The 17,973-nt window shown below is 35.4% G+C and overlaps 1 protein-coding gene across 4 annotated transcripts in view; it reads left to right on the top strand.

The window, feature by feature from the left end:
* The first annotated feature begins 846 nt into the window (after positions 1-846).
* The window catches only part of cul1b (cullin 1b), a 34,944-nt gene continuing 17,817 nt past the window's right edge, over positions 847-17,973 (top strand). For 3 of the 4 annotated variants that reach the window (XR_015524362.1, XM_087308404.1, XM_087308403.1), the window contains exons 1-3: positions 847-915; positions 10,810-11,152; positions 15,682-15,850. Coding sequence is in view for 3 of the 4 variants with exons in the window: in XM_087308404.1 (XP_087164530.1) it covers positions 11,013-11,152; positions 15,682-15,850 (309 nt within the window). In the remaining variant the exon portion in view is untranslated. 4 annotated transcript variants of the gene reach the window in all.

Here is a 17,973-nt window from a genome sequence, read left to right as displayed (position 1 = left end):
CCTTAATCAAGACGCAAGACATCAACATCATGTCAGATTGACATTGTACCCCAACGTCAATGTCCAACCTATACCAAATATCAACGTCTAATGATGTTACAGCTTGTTGTTGTAAGGATGTTACCACTACGTCTATCAGACGTTGGATTTTGGTTTCCATACCTGACGAATAAGTATCAGTACTTGACTTCAATGACATTGGTTTAAGATGTTGGCTCGACGTTGGATTTTGATCACTTTCCAACACAACCTAAAATCAACCAAATATCACCGTCATTTGACGTCATTATTGGACATCAAAATAACATCCCTAGACCCTGGCTATTGGATTTTGGTCACCTGACATCACAACCTAAATCTAACCTAGTATTAACGTCTGATGATGTTGTGTTCCTGCTGTTCAATAACTAAATGCACTACATGTTACGTTTACACACACATGCACAAATTACATGTAAACACATCAGCTTTTTACAGCGTAATACTCACTAGTCACTACTCTTGAGTACTTTTGGAAGGTCTACTTTTTTTGGAAGGTTTACTCATACGTTGAGCGATATTTACAACAGATACTTTTACTCTACTTTCAACTACATTTTTAGGCAAGTATTGGTACTTTCACATGAGTATGATTTTTCAGTACTCTTTCCACCACTGGTGGGTTTTACACACATTTTTTTTTTAGTCATTCGCAGCAGGAATGGTGAAAGTGGGTTCTGGCACCTGAAAGTGTAGCTCCTACGCAGCTGGTGTACAACGGTGAGTGGACAGTAGGCGTCGCTGTGTGTCTCTGCGCTGTGGCGTATGACGTTTCACTCGCTCTAATACGGAATTCCCAGTCATCTCCAGTCAAACACACACAGACTGAGCGCAGGGCCTCGACCTCACACTGCTCGACGTTACAAACACACACAGGTAAGACTAAATATCTTTAAACACGTGTCAGGCGTCCCGGTTTGACATAAATGACAACTAAATGGACGTGTCTGGCAATTTATCGATAAGGAAGAGAGACATTTTTGTGATATTACACACCAGTTAAGAAAAGGTAGCCATTTTACATCATTATATCTCAAAAGCCTCGGAGAATAACAGTAGTGGGTTAATAACAAATGTTTGTCTTGATTTTCAGGTTATATTTAAGTGACGTACGTTTGGTTGACATTATGGTATTAATAGTTCCTCTCAGCGGCAGTTTACAAGGAAGGGTACCTGAAGCTAACGAGCTTGCTACCTAGCATTGCTAATCTATTGATGCTGTTTACAAAACAATATCGCCATATAAATGTTCATGAAATGAATACTTAGTGCATTTAATGTGTTAAGAAGTATATTATGGAGACCTAAAGCTGTAAACAAATGCTGAGGCAAAACGAAGAGTCCTTTACACACATTCACATGAATTCTGCTGTCTCAGGTGCCTACCCTAGACAGCACTTTTGGCCCAAAATGTTGTCTACTGGGTTGGTTTTTGAGACATAACGTTAGACATTTTAATTGGTTTTTATTAAATTTCCTAAACCTCATGTGCCAGTGTGAGGTAAGTTTTCTTTTGAAATTATAACCTCAGTCAGGAGTTTTCAAAGTGGTTGGTTTATGAGTCATGCTAATGTTTGGGTATGTGTCAACACACATCAGTAGGTTTTAAATAAATGTAAGGGGTTACAATAGTAATGTAGTTTTGTGCAACTGTCACTCATAATGTACTATCACATTATGTTAGGGTGTTGAGAAAAATTATTTGTTGTGGTTTGTGTCTTTTTCAGAGTTTGACTAATTTATTCTGAGCTCTTATGAATTTTTGTATTGGTGAGAGTACTTATATTTACAGAAAACACAGTAAAATGTGACAATAGTTTATAGGACAAATATCTTGTCAAGCATATTTTGAAAAAGAATCACTTGGCATATTACAAGATAAATTTATAATAACAACTATTTAATTGTATTTTACCAGTGCTTGTCTAAAAGCTAGATCTTATTTTGAAAATCATTTGAAAAAAAAAAAAAAATATATATATATATATATATATATATATATATATATATATATATATATATATATATATATATATATGATCACTTAAAGTTTGTACCATTTAATTATTTGTGATTATATGCTAGAAGTTAACAAGTAATAGTTAACATATCTCATGTGTGTTTTTGATATGCTTCACTAGTGCTTTGCATCAATGATTTACAGACGCTACTTGGATTCCATTCTGTTCTTGATTTCATTGGCAATATAAATGCAGTAAAAGGAATACAGATTTTTCTAAAAATGAACAGTGAGCACCATTTTATAAAGATTGAATTAATCACCAATTCCTATAGACCTTGTAGCTTTACTTATCAATGCTTTCTGTTTGTCACCAAAATTCTTAATTAGAACGAATACTTAGTAGGATACCATGATAAATGTTTGTCTTTTAATGAATGTAAAAGATTAGTTCTAGTCTGATTCTTTTATTTTCTTTTTAGTTGTACTTTTCTATTTTCAGCTTCTTGTCTTATACTTACACTTTAGCTTACAGGGAGAATTCAAATTCTGTTATCATCATTTACTAACATTTACTAACATTTACTATTCAACAAGTTAGGAAAATCATACCATAAAAGTCTGTGGTTACAGGTTTCCTACATATCCATATTTTGATCCAAATCCAACATTTTGTAATATATAAAGCTCAAACTTGTTTGGAAAAAGTTGAGAATGAGTAAATGGTGACAGATTATCTTAAATGAACTTAATTCAAACACAACACTTTAATCAAGTGGAAGGATTAAGCTCATAATTATAGAAACTATAATTATTTTAAAGTATGTGATGTGCGGTTATTTAAATTGCAGTAAGCAGACATGTAAACCCTAGGGCTGCACGATATTGAAAAAATATGATATTGCGATATTTTATTCATCTGTGATATATAATTGCGATATGAATACAATTTAATTGATTTGGACTGATTGTGATGGTTTTGTAGGAGAGAGAATCATTCATGAAATATAATAAACACATTAAACGCTTGGATAAATACAATAGAGCTAAATTAAAAGTAAAATAAACAGCGCTATATGATTTTTGTTGGGACTCTAACAGTATTTAGCTACAGAAATCGAATAATTAAATGTAAATGAGCACTGTACAGTTTCATAAATAATAAAAATAAAACTAAATCATTAATTAAAGTTACAAATGGTACAATTTCGAGTGCCTGAATGTTCACACAGTGATAGGCTTTAAAGAGCCCATATTATTCATGAAATAGGGTCATATTTTGGTTGTAAGGGTCTCCAACAACAGTCTAATATGCATGCAAGGTCAAAAAACACTTTCATGGTCTTATTATCTGCATTTATTTTTACCTAATTATCCCAGCGACTCCCGTATGAATCGTCCAGTGATTCATTTGTTCCCAAACCCCTCCTTAGCGCGGAGCTAATCTGCGCTGATTGGACCGATGACAGTCTGTTGCGAATGGTTGACACTAACTGCTTTCAGCCAGAGACAGAGCGAATAGCCAGCAGCTAATCAACAATATAGAAGTAGTCAGAGTGTATACACGCTCGATAGTGTAAGGCGTGGAGTTTAGCTGCCAGTGGATGAATGTAAATACAGACGACTAACTATTTTATTGAGCAAAAACTCCCAATAACTGGCGAGGAGATTTCCTAGCTTGTCACATTCTGCTCTTTTCACAGACACGCACACATTTTGCCCTCGTCCTCGCACACGCGTCCACACACACACATACACACACACACACACATATTGCACGCGCCCACACACACACACACACACACGCACGCAAGCACACACATATGTTGCACCCGTTCTCCTCAGGACGGCAACGCATGCACACAAACGCACACACACACTTTTTTCAATTTCCAAAAACCCATAATATGGGCTCTTTAAAAACAGACGAATGATAAACTTTCACTCTATTATGGTTAAACTGCAGTGACTCCACAAATATCATGTGTTCTGAACAATGGCTTTAGGTCAAATATAATCCAAACATATAAATGCAACATTGCACATCAATGTGCAATGTGCAAAAGTGCAATGTGACTATTGCAAATGCAAACATTATGATATTGATGCTAAAGCGATATATTCTGCATAGTAAATGCCTTAATTGTATTACCAACCCGTTCCCAAAGTGTGTATGCTTGAATGTACACATACCATGTGTTGTTCACATGGATTCATCAAACAAATAATTTATAAAAACTTTAATACTTTTAACATATTCTTTTCATGTAAACAGCCATAGAAAATGGCATAAAGTAAACAGACACTACTTCACTTCATTTTCTTTCATTTTCACACTTCAGTCTCTCATCCACATCTTCATCCCAAAACAGTGCCATAAAAACTTTATAATGAACGTTACAGTGTCTGTTAGATTTGCTGATACTGTAGCTTTTTTTTTTTTTTGATTATATAATAAACTTGGATAAGATTTATCAAGATTTCTCGGTATTGTAATTACTACTCTTAAGATGAGTTCTTATTAAATGTCTGGGTAAAAAAAACAACAACCCTTTTATCCTTTGAACACAACATATTTTACTTTGAGAAACATTTAAAATATTATGTTATTCTGCTGTCTTCGTTAGTTTCAAAAACACTGATTCCTTTACAATTTAAAACGACATCTTTGGATATCTTTTTTGCTTGAGATACTGTTGTGCTAAAAAATGTACAAAAAAGAAAATGAAAATTTTACATATATCTTAGAAACGGAATAACAAAATATTGGCGGTTTTGAAACTTTGACTTTTCCAAACGCAGTATACCTTGAAAACAATTATCATCCCATGCCTAATTTAGATTTCAAACTGGTAGAACTGATTAATTTTTTCTTGCATTCACTTAAAATTGATATTAGAACTTGCAAAAGCATTACTCTGAATTACTGACCACCTTTACTGTTATCTTGACTAGTTAAGGTAACCAGTTATTTACTACAGCTACTTTCTTAAAATAAATTTTTATTGTTAAATCGTTTAGAATGGCATGTAATTTCGTCACTTATTTGAAATCTCTGCTATATAAAAAGATTAAATCGTAAAATCAAAGGCCAGGCCATTACAATAAATGTCAGTTTGTAGTTGCATTATTTTACCCATATTTGGTTACCAACATACTTCTAAATATCTTTTGGTTTCCATGGAAGATGGAAAGTCATGCTGGTGTAAAATAAATAGTCACAGATTTTTTCTTTATTTAATAAAAACTTTTGATTCTGTTAAATCTTTATGACTTAAAGCAGTTATTCTCTCTAATAGTTGAAATTTGAACGACCTAGAGATCATGTCTGACTTCACTGAAATATCCCACTGATGGATGTGGGTCAGAGAGTCTAGCCTTCCTCTGGCTAAACTAATAAGATTAAATGTGACCAGGCTCAAGCAGTTTGACGTTCACAAAACCTTTTCCCACAGTGATCAAGCAAAGCACTTGAGTTTCAGAAGTACCTAAATATTAGGACTAACAATGACCGCTTTTGCTAGTCCAGCTTACAGACTCTGAAAGCAGAACTTGTATACATCATGGATCGTAAAGCCGTATGTATTTATGTGTACATGAGGTTAAATAAGCGAGGGGATTATAAGTCAGTGTCCTCTTAAACTGTCTACGTCTCTTATATGTCACTATAAGCTGGTTTGGTCCTGACGGTGTGACGCCACTTCATCTTGTTTATTTCCCATGCTGTAAAACCTCTCACGCTCTAGGTCAGTGATTTAGCAGGGCTGGGCTAGTTGTAGATCTTTGCTTTTTTGATTTATGGGAATTGCAGAGAAAAACAGACACATCTGAACTTGACTTTATGGTATGTTGAAGTGTCTGAATGCTACGTATGTTTTTATTATTCAGAGATGGTAACCTGTCTCAGACACACAGAGTCGGTTCCGCTGGCTATAGAAACAGCTGTCTGTAAACAAGAAACCCAAGGAAGAACGATGTTTGAAATGCTATTAATAACCAAGCTAAACCAAATCCTGCTGGTCACATGTTCTGATGCCTCAACCCTCGATCACTCTTGCCTCTGACATGCAATGTCTTAAACGTCACAACATGTAAACAATGACCGGCAAGATTCATATCCTATGCTCATCAACATGGAGCAGTCAGACACACTGCTAAATATAACTCTGACCCAATACTTGTCACTTCACATGAGCTCCAGTGTAACGCTTGCTTTGCTGTTAGTCTACTACTTTCTATTAAATATGCCTCCTTTAAAAATACTTGGAAATACCCTTTTAGAAAATTTAAGTATGGTTCTGGTCTGTATTTTCAAAATTCTGGTTTAAGCTTTGTTTATTATTCTGGTTTAAGCTTTGTTTAAAATTTATTTTGTCACAGTATAACCACTTGTTCTGTCCTAATACAGATTTTTTTTGTTTCAAGCAAGTTGGTAGAAGACATTAAATGCAATTGCGAAAATGTCACTCAGTGTAATGAGTTGGGATTTTAATTTTACTATTACATCTTTTAAAATATACATAGGATACAATATGTCATATATAACACTGCTGTAAGCTGATCAATTCAACCCCTAAAGGCTGGACGATTCTGGCTAAAATGAGAATCATAATTTTTTTGCTTAAAATCAAGATCACAATTTTCTCACGATTCTGTAGATGTAAAATAAAGGTTAATATGAGTAGCCTATTATTATTGTTATTTCCCAAACATATGGTAAAACAGCAATAATATTAGGCCTATGTGTAGGTCTACTGTTGATTAAAATGCTAAGTTTTGTATAGATTTAAATGGTAGACTTGAACAGACTTTAAGGCCCTGTTCACACTAATGCCTGTTTCACACCACAAGCGTCAGCGGCGCGTGAGCAGAGCGTGCGCAGCGCGTATGTCGAGCAGTAGCAGCACGCAGGCGTTTGCCTTTCACACCAGCTGCGTCTGCAGCGCGCAGCTCTTCGGCAGCTGCTGCAGAGATCAACCTATCTCTGTCTATTCTATCTAGTTACCCATGTCTCTCTATATACCAATACACTTTTTAAACTTTTCATCTGCACCAAGGCCCCTCCTATGCTGTTTCTTTAACCTGCAAATGTTTATTTTACAAATTTTATAGATCAAATAGTACTGTATGCTTCTCAAGCTAACTTATATGAGAAGTGTCTACAGTCAGAAGACAATCGTCTGTGATATCATGTCATTTGTTTTTTGATTGTCAGGTTGCTGTAGACCTAGTTATAATAATATTTATACAATATAGTTATAATGATATTTATACATGATCAAACTAGTGTTACTTTCTCCGCTTCAGTGATGTCCAGCGGCAGAATAACAGCTCGTTGATTCATGCTCGTGCAGAGGATGAGACGGACAAAAGTAACCAATGCTTGCCATTCTTTCACTTATTTTTGTGTTGTCAGGTTCACAGTGCAAATAGCTCCCGGTAGGAATAACTCGAGTGAACATAAAACAAAGCCGATTAAAACTTTCTTCCTCTGCTCAGCTGCACAGAACACAGCGAGCTCACATAATCCAGCATGCGTGTCGAACTACACTACCCACAATACACTCCGCTATGGACTACAAATCCCGTAAATATTCTATTTCCCCGCTCCTACAACACTACTGTGCAACTTAAGCAAAACTGATACTAAAATTGTTTTACATTTGGTTTTGTAGTTCGGGCCTAAATAAATGTTTGTTGCCGTTTTTAATCGTTTTAAGTTAATTTGAATGACTATATATAAACCATTTGACACTATTAACGCATTTATTGGGTAAAATTGCTACTTTTTACTGTCATTCAATGTGTTTTGGTCATTATCAATGCACTGTCACTTTAATTGAGCGTGAGCAGTGCGTCAAAAATAGACCCAGCGCCGAAACTATCGCTGCACTGCTGCTTCGGCGACGCTCACGCCTCGCTCTGATTCGCTGCTGCTGCGTGCGGTATGAAAGCTCTAATCTGTTAACATGGACGCCGAAAACACACGCGCTGCTCACGCGCCGCTGACGCTTGCGTAACTTGCGCATACGTTTTGCTACAGTTACGCCATCTATCCACACTACGCTGGAGTGTGTTTTCGAGCGCCGAAAACGGAGCGTTTTGGAAACGCTGAAGAGGCCGTTTTCATTCTAAAACGCTGTTGCTCCGTCTAAGTGTGGATGGGGGAAAACTGAGACATCTGAAAACGAAGGCGGGGCTGCAGACATCTGATTGGGGCTTTTCCTCAATATTAAGTAACCTACACACACAGTTCAGCCCTGCATCCTCTCCTTGTAAGTTCAGACTTTATAAGTTTGATATGGAAAAAAGACTCACGAGGAAATGTCGGTAAATCTCCAAAGGGAACAGTGTACTTTATAACATTGTTCACATCATCCTGGATAAGTACGTTGTTTCGCTATCTTAAAAATAAAATGAAAAATTATTTCATTTTGATATTAACAACTTAACAAACATCAGAAATGTTGAAGCGTTGTGCTGCATATGTGAACGTCATCTTCCCTGTGTGCATATTTACAAAACGGAGCCTATAACGTTACTGCCTCCTGTCATTTTCATTGAAAATACGAAACATACCGTCTCTTTTGCTGAATATCAGTTTAATAATCAGTAATGGCCATTATAAAAGTATAATGTAAAATAAGTTTATACAGTATAGGAAATAAAGGCAGACAATCAGTCAATATACAGAATGACGTGGTTACATTAATTATTAATTTATCTTTGCGCTCAGCCAAAACACGTTACCTAAGAACAAGTAATAGTTTCTAAAGACCAAAGTCAGGAATATTTTGTTAGATAAAACAACAAGATGAATTAAATATCACGTTTAACAAATACAGTGAGATTGGATCCAGCGTAGATCCTTTATGAACAGTCCGACGAGCACAGCTCTCATCTGGCTAGATATGCAGCAGCGCATGCCAGAGTGTGTGTGTGTGGTCACGTGATGTGCATTTCCAGAAGTGTAATGTGGACGGAAAGTTGTTCAGAAACGCTGGGTGAAACGCTAGTGTGGACGTGGATCGTTTTCATTCTAAAACGCTGTTTTAAAACTAAAACACACTAGTGTAAACGGTGCCGAAATCTGTCCTGGTTCACAGTAAAGTGATGATCAGAATATAATAATTCATAATTCTAAAGTTGAATTATTATGTTTGAGACATATGCTTGTCATTTGTCATTGACAACATCATTAGATCTTTTTTCACTGGTAAAATGAAACATTTGTCATTATCAGATTCCCTCTTGCATTATGTTCAAAGTTATTCTAGAGTAGTTATACTGACCCAGTAAACATTTATTTTCAGGCTCATCACTTTGTGTTGGCTCTGAAAGAAAAAACATATCAAATGTTTGTAATCATAATTCATAAATGCAATACAATCATTTAAATGATGTGTGCACTTTAGGTTTCATTTTCACTGCAGAGTGTGACTCATGTCATGGCTGCTGTTACTGAATAAAATAAAAATAAAAGCAAATCATACTTCCCCAAACGATCGCTCTGTACAACACTGAACATTATTTACAACTTTATTACCTGTTATTCACAGCCTATACTGGTTCTTTTCAGTAAAGTAGACATTACTCGGGGGACATGCGTGTCCTCTCAGTAGTAGACAAACAGTGCGTCGACTCGTGTGATTTCGCAGCTGCGAATACATCATTACATTAAGACAGAATTTATATTTAGGGATGATTTTTACCTTATAAATACAGTATGTGACACTTTCAACACCTTTTGGAGGTGTCATGTTGCTGAACAACTTATATAAAGCGATGTAAAGACTTGTTCGACTGCTTTTATGCTGCTCTCCTGAACTTGAAAATATCATTGGCAGAATCATAGAAAATCTGAATTAAGATCGTGTGTAGGGTTGAATTGCAATCACAATCTTTTTTTCGATTAATCGTGTAGTTTGACTAATATTTGAGGTAAAAGTAAATCAGCAATTTGAAACTGACTGAGACCTTTTCCCATTTATTCCTTAATTAAAACAGGTTTTAAAAAGTTTTGAGTATTGACCACTTCTAGAGACAGTTGAAAATGCTTTTAACCTCACTCATGGTGCAGATGCTCTGTGGTCGTACAATCATAAAAAAGTCTACTGACCTAATTCTTAAACATTTCAGGATGTGTTTTGGAAATATGCTGGACAGCCATGATTGAACAATGTTTCCTACCAGCCCTTAGTGTGGACAAAACTTAAATAATTTAGAATAATTTTCTTGCTATCCAAGGAGAAATGGAGGCTAATTCTTTCTATTTCATTTTCATATCTCATTTCACTTAAATATCCTTTCACTTTTTTTCCCAGAGATGGGTTGCAGCTGGAAGGGCATTCGCTATTTAAAACATGTGCTGGATAAGTTAGCGGTTCATTCCACTGTGGTGACCCCGGATTTTTAAAGGGACTAAACCAAAAAGAAAATGAATGAATGAATCTCCTTTCACTTTCTTATTTTGCACTATATAGAAAGATCAAAAGAAGCCTGTACTTGCACCCTTACAGAACTTCATAAAACAATTGGACAAAAGAGACCAATGAAAACACCCATTATGAATAGAAATGTGTCTTTCTAGTCTACTTGTGATTCAATCAACAAAAACAGATCTCAGTAGCAGATGTAAACAGTGCTAATAGCTTCATTTACCATGCTCTTAGAGCTTTAAAACATTGCAGATATTTGACAATCCCAGACAACTATTTTACCCAGTATGTGAAAAGTTTTATTCAAAAAGAGATCTTGAAATGAGGATACGTGGTTATTTACTTTTAATCCTGATTTGTTTGCTCTTGCAGACATTGCACTGAACTGTTTGGACGCCTCTGTAACCCTAGATCAGCCTGCGCCACCATCTGTGAAGTGTAGAGGTACTCATCCCTGAACCCTTCCTGTCTGAATGCTCTCCAGCATGGTGGACTACATGTGAAGCAGCAGTGTTCTGGAGCAGAACGGGAAGAAGAGAGGATTTATCTGACGCGAGCAGACCGCCACAGAGACAATGTCATCCACCAGGGGCCAGAACACCCACGGGCTCAAACAGATTGGGCTGGAGCAGATCTGGGATGACCTGAGATCAGGAATACAGCAAGTCTATACACGCCAGAGCATGGCTAGGTCTCGCTACATGGAACTCTACACGTATCTTACTGGGCACGGCGGGATGAATGGGGATTAATGGGGGTAGCAGCTGTGACCAGTACACTGAACGTCTTTGTTTGGTTAGGTGTGGTGTGCGTGCGCGTGAAACTTGTGCTTTTAATGAGAATAAGGCCTTGGCTTATGAGGCAAAGTTATGAAATGGTTTGGGTTGTTATAGTTTTTGTTTCATTAAGGATGCCATTCAGGAGTCAATCATTTCAAATGAATCTGCACGGTTTAGTTTTTCGTAAGAGTAAACAAGGTTTCCTACACAGATTTTTATGCAGAATTGACCAACAGAAAGATGTGTGGTTTTAAAAGAGACATCTGTGTTAGTCAGTATTATCTGGAAGTAGCCTTGGTTATGCAAGCTTAAACAGCAAGTCTTGGACTTGCAATGTCAGACATAATGCACTCAGTGGAGCTAGTGACTTCACTGTGAGGGTAAGGGTTAGGTGTGTGCATTAAAAAGCATTACATGCAGCTCAGATTGCAACTGCACCAGGTCTGCATCCAACCCCCTCTCGTGTGAGTAAGCTATGCTTTATTCATCATTGCCCTGTTGACAGTTGACCTTTTTTGCTTGCCAAATTCAATTAGAGTGGAATACTCCTGAATCAGGTCTGGGCAATTAGTCGAAATGAAACTTAAAATCATAGCCCATAACAACGCCATTTGCTCATGTCTGTTATTTTGCTTTTTAATTCTGTTAATACGATTCCTTTAAAAATATACTACTGCGTGTGGATTAAGAAAGCAAGTGTCTCTCATATGTCAGATGAATGATGCGCTGCATGTTAGTCTTGTTCTTTGTTGGTAGTATATTTGGTATTGGGCAGGAACATCAATGTTTCAAAGCCCAATGCTTGTGTATTCGCAATTTTACTTGAGCCAATCAGTTTGAGCAAATGCCTGATAGATTATTAGTAGCAATAGTTGTTTTTAGGATTCAGGATTTTTGCAGCCGATACAGAGTACCGATTCCTTGTCATGGTGATTGGTCGATACCGAGTACTGATTCTGATGCTTCAAGCTTTATATAACTGTTCCATTGCATAAAGGTGGAGTTTTTTCCTTACCAAAGAGAATAAATTTAGGATGTTGCATATAATCCCTTAAACATGCCTCTTATTGCCATTAAATGTGGACATGTGATCATGATCAGAAGCAACTTTACAAAAAATATTAGCTAAAACAAAATACAACATTTTATTACATAAAAAATGCGCACCTATAAATATATTACTTCTTTACTAAAAGGAACTGGGTCTATTCTGCTTATTGCAATATGTATATTACAAGAAGTTACAAAATATACATCATTTTAAGTGTTTTATTTCTTTAATATTTCCTGTCAGGTTTTAGAACTTGCAATATTGTGAAAAATATAGAAGTTCCTCATAAATAACCACACTTGTGATCGGTTCATGAGATTGGCCAGATCAGAGAGTATAGATGGAGTCATGACATGTGATATTGGCCAATACATCTCGAGCTGTTTTTTTTTTAATGACCTGTAGCATGTCGAACAGTACTCACTCACTTTCCTTTGGCTTATCCACCAGCATCACTAAGCTCTATCATAAAAAGTTAATTCAATGATTTTATTTTATTTGGTAACTTTAGTTATGCTTGCAAGAGGTGCTGGTTATTTTTAGTTTGTTTACAAACTTATTTTTTTTATTTTTTAAGCTAACTTGCTTTTTAAATTAGAACTGAATTGTGACCTTTTTCACAAAACATCTTCATCTCAAGCACTGTGTGCTTTGATTTCAGTTTGAAGTATTTATCAAACAAACATATATTGTTTCTATTTATTATTTTAATAAAATGTGCCTTTTTTTTTTTTAAAAAAAGCTTTATTAGTGAAGTATGTTTACAGTACAAATGATAACACTATGAACTCTGAGGGGGAAATAATAATAAATTAATAATTACACTAAAAATAGAATAATTATTCAATCGTAATCAATCAAAAGTGTTCAATTAAATGAGGTTTTAATTTTAGGTCAGGCCTGGCATTGCAATGGGGGTATTTTACAACCAATATTTCACAGAAATTTGCTAAATGTCTCGTAGAGCATTGTAAAATTAAAGTACATGTTGTTATTTATATTTTTTTAGCTTGGCCAATTTATAAAGCCAAGCACACACACTTTGATTATTCCACCCTAGAGCTCTAAAAGGGGTGGTCCACTACGATATTATATTTTTAACTTTAGTTGATGTGTAATGTAGCTGTGAACATAAACAACATCTCTGAATGTAAAATGCTCAGTTCAATGCAAAGGGAGACATTGGCTATTACAGAGATAGCTTAGCAAATCCTACAGTGAACGAACTTTGGGGATTACAAAAAATACTTCCAGGCCTGTGAGATCACAAAGGTACTTTTACCACTCAGGGGCGTGGCCAGAGGCACTGTAATGTTACAGCAGAGAAAGCTAAAATGCCGTCCAAACGCTGCTATTTTCAGAGCTGTTTTTGTATTTGGGCTTCCAATTGACACGACACAAAGACAGAAGTGCTTACAGTTCAATATTAATTATTATTAATTATAAAATACATAGCAAGCATAATTTGATAAAACAGCTCAAGAATCTCTCCCAGTTCAGTGCTGAATTCGGTTAAAATCTCCTTAAAGAAGGAGCTGCTCCAACAAGCAGAAGCCCTTTGAGTCACAACCTGTAAGTGTTTTTATTTGTTAAAATTGATCATGACATGTACAGTGTCTAGCGTTAACGGTATGCTGTAGCAAAGATGTAAACAACAGGAAATGCTGTTTGGCACAGCTAACGATTTAGCTACAAATTCATATTTACCAGTCAAACCGATGTAAACACACACACACACACTCTTCACCAGCGCATGCTTGTCTCTCTATAGGCAGCTTTTCCATCCGTTCTACATCTCAGATAATGAACTCGCAAAAGATATGTGAATGATTCATATTACTTACTTATGCATATTCTGAATATATGTGAAAGAAGTCTTGTATCGTGTTGAGATAAAAGAATAGAGGAGAGCTCGCTTAACTCATGTCAGTTAGCAGCAGAAAAATCTATCAAGGCTCACACAGGTTGCATCCCACATCTTGTGCTTTATTCTTTTGTCAACAACGTCACTGTAAATTACAGAAAATAACTTAATTCCAGCATCAGAGAAAAATAAACATAAACATCGGTTATTCAGCACAGAAGCGCATGCATGTACGGGCGTGACGTGGAGCCGATCCGTGAATCACAGCACAATATAATAGATGACCAATCAGAGTCACTTGAGGGTGGGCCTTTCAGATGAACTAGGAAATATGACAGTCGTTTTCATGTTAGCTGAGTAGCTGTATATAATCAAAGTCAGATGTATGAAAAAATAACAACGTGATTTCCTTCAAGTGAAACATGAGCACACATTGCTTTGCATCTTATAAACACAACGAAGCCTTAAAATTACATTCTGGACCGCCCCTTTAAAGCAGTTAGTATCAGGCAAGTTAAAACTTACAAAGGCTTCTGTCCACTTTCAAATTTGCAGTTCTGCATTTCGCCCACTAAGTGCCACATCAGACATGGGGTGTAATTGCTGTGATTTTGATCTACTACCCACAGCTGTCATTCCCCTCTACATCTTCAGTCATGTCTTTTATTTGGCTGTGTGTGGCTCTGTGAGTCCACAAAGAACTTTCTGCTGCTTTTGCAAGTTTCTTTAGTGCTGCTGTCAAACAGAGTCTCAGCATGCAGTTTAGTCTTATAGTGCTGTCACCACACTGCTCAGAAGACCATAACAAAGAAAACAGAAATGATCACGACCCTTAAGCTACAGCACTGAGACATTACAGCTTGCAATAAAAACATACCGTTTCAGAGAACTTGTAATATTCTTTTATTTCCATTCAACATGCATAAGAGCTTCTCAAGAGGGCTTTTTGCATGAGAGTGTGTACGTCTGTTGAAGCAGATGTTTTCTTAAGAGCCTCTACCTTTAAAATGTTGTCCCTGTAGGACTGAAGGGGGTAATGCTTCAGTCATTACTTGTCCACAATAAATAGTTATAAGAGACATGTTTAAGGCATATATTCAACATCCTTAATTAAGGAAAGATCTCCACTTTACCATTCTTAAAGGGAAAATGTGCTTTATGCAATAGCAAAGTTATATAAATCTTGAAGCATCAAAATCCGTACTCTGTATCGGCCGATCCTCATGATAAGGAATTGGAACTCTATATCGGCTGCAAAAATCCTGACCGGAGCATGTCTAATAATTACTGTTTTTCTAGACCGCATAGATAAAATCTTTTTTGACTTGACGGTTTAAGTGTGTCCAGCAGCTTTTTCATGCAAGATAAGAATTGTTAGAAATCATATCTCCATGATTGTTGTTTTATTACAGTAGTATAACTGTTTTTGACTGGTTTAGGTCTGTCTTGCATAAAGAAACAGGACCAAGAAACTGCCAGGAGGTTGCTAATGTTATCAATCTGTCATAATTTATTCTCTTACTGCCTTTTGACTTTAACCTGCTGTTCAGACATGTGTATAACTACTGTACCAGTGTACACCAGGCCAGGCCTACTGGCATCCCCTCGTCCAAACCCTCCAAGAAAACACCCACACCTGGGGGGGCACAGTTTGTTGGACTAGAACTCTACAAAAGACTCAAAGATTTTCTGAGGAGCTACTTGACAAACCTTCTCAAGGTAACAGCCTACAGCTTGCATGCATAATATTGTTCAGGATATATTATTGTTGGTATACATGAAACTACTTTGAATGCTGGCTCGAAATTCATTCATAAGATACGTTTATTCTATTACCCTTTTCTTGAATTCAAAAAAATCTGTATACATTTGTTGTTTCCATAATCACTTGTAATTTGTTGTTTTTCTACTAATGCCATGTTGTATCTGACCATGCACGTCTCAGTAATGAGTAAAGATGAAGTCTTGGAATCGTCGTTTACAGACTGAGGAGTTTAATGAGACATAGAGAAAATGGGTAGAATATATTCTTCCATTAAGACCAGACTTAATATAGAATGTATATTTAGAAAGATTTTGTTTATTTTTGTATTGAAATGAGACAAAACCTAAAACGTAAAAGAAAGATAATGAGAAGAACAATACCTATTTAAAAATAAGTAAATACAATTACAAATGAACAAGATTCTACAATTACCATCCTCACAATTTCATAAGTATGTAGTTTAGGGGGGGAAGGGTAGACTGGGTGCCACAATATGATAAAAAAAATTTAATAAAATAGAAAATAAAATGAAAAGTACACACCTTAATTGCAGCAAATCAGTTTTATCTGTTTTCTTTTTGACGATATAACAAAAATATTACAAAATAATTATGAGTGTATTGTTTTGATTGCTCTTATAATGTCCTTGAATCATTAATGTAATTTTCATATTTATATAACTTCTAGATTCCGATGTTTGGTTGTTTTGTGTACCCATTGTGGAAAACCCTATGTACCATACATCTGTATGTTACTAAAGGGAAAAAGAAAAGAAAAAAAATCTTGGATAGTTAAGTGAAACGTATACAGATACTTTTTTAGAGTTCCACTTAAAACGCTGAAATACACTGAGTAGGACATAAATATGTATTAATAATGTATATTTTTTCCCTTTTGGTGATTCATTAATCCCATTGGAATGAATAAGATTTTATTAAGTTTGTTTAAAACATATATTAAAAAATGTCCTTTAAAAGTAATTAGGGCTGTCACAATATCTATTTTTTGAACGATATATCGCACCAAAATATATTGCGATAATCAATATTATTGTCATTTTTAGACCATTTTATGAAACTCATTATATAATGCCAGAATGACAATATAATAGCATCACTGTGCAAGTACACTCTTCCAAAGAGATTCTTAAGATTCTTATAGTTATTTTAACAATTTAATAATTAGGTACCAGGCTAAATTTACAGGCTGCGAAATCTGCTTCCAGATCTATTTTCAGTTGTCAGGCATCAGCATGAAAATATACTATAGTAATTCATAGTAAATACTATGTTTTTTTTTTACCATACTGACACTGACACATCTAATAGAGATGTTGCCCATCAGCTAAAATGTTGCTAAAAAATTTTTTGATGTATGGGCGATACATGGTTGAAATCAGAATTATAACCCCCCTGAATTATTAGCACCCCTGTTTATTTTTTTCCCCCAGTTTCTGTTTTCAACACTTTTCTTAACGTAATAGTTTTATAACTCATTTTAATAACTGATTTGTTTTATCTTTACCATGATGACTGTAAATAATATTTGACTATATATTTTTCAAGACACTTCTGTACAGCTTAAAGTGACATTTAAAGGCTTAACTAGGTTAATTAAGTTAGGCAGGTTAGGGGAATTAGGCAAGTTATTTTATAACAGTGGTTTGTTCTGTAGATTATCGAGAAAAAATATAGCTTAAAGGGGCTAATAATTTTGTCCCTAAAATGTTTTTTAAAAAATTCTAAACTGCTTTTATTTTAGCCGAAATAAAAAACAAGACTTTCTCCTGAAAAAATATTATCAGACATGCTGTAAAAAATTATTTTGGTCTGTTAGACATAATTTGGGAAATATTTAAAGAAGAAAAAAAAGTTCTAGAAGTGGCTAAAAAATTCTGACTTTAATTGTATATTGCATAACTGAAAATGGTTGAGGTCGTGTCCATGTGTTGTGCGATAAGTCAAAATATTGATTATTGTGACAGGCCTTTAAGTAATTATTGCTCAAAAACAAGCTAAATTTATGAAACTCACATGTTTATATTTTCACTGTAAACCTTATTTAAGTTAAATCAAAT

Source organism: Danio rerio, chromosome 24 (genome assembly GCF_052040795.2).
Source record: "Danio rerio strain M-AB ecotype USA chromosome 24, GRCz13ab, whole genome shotgun sequence".
Lineage (NCBI taxonomy): Eukaryota > Metazoa > Chordata > Actinopteri > Cypriniformes > Danionidae > Danio > Danio rerio.
Note: the sequence above shows the minus strand (reverse complement) of the source record. Positions and strands in the feature narration are given on the sequence as shown.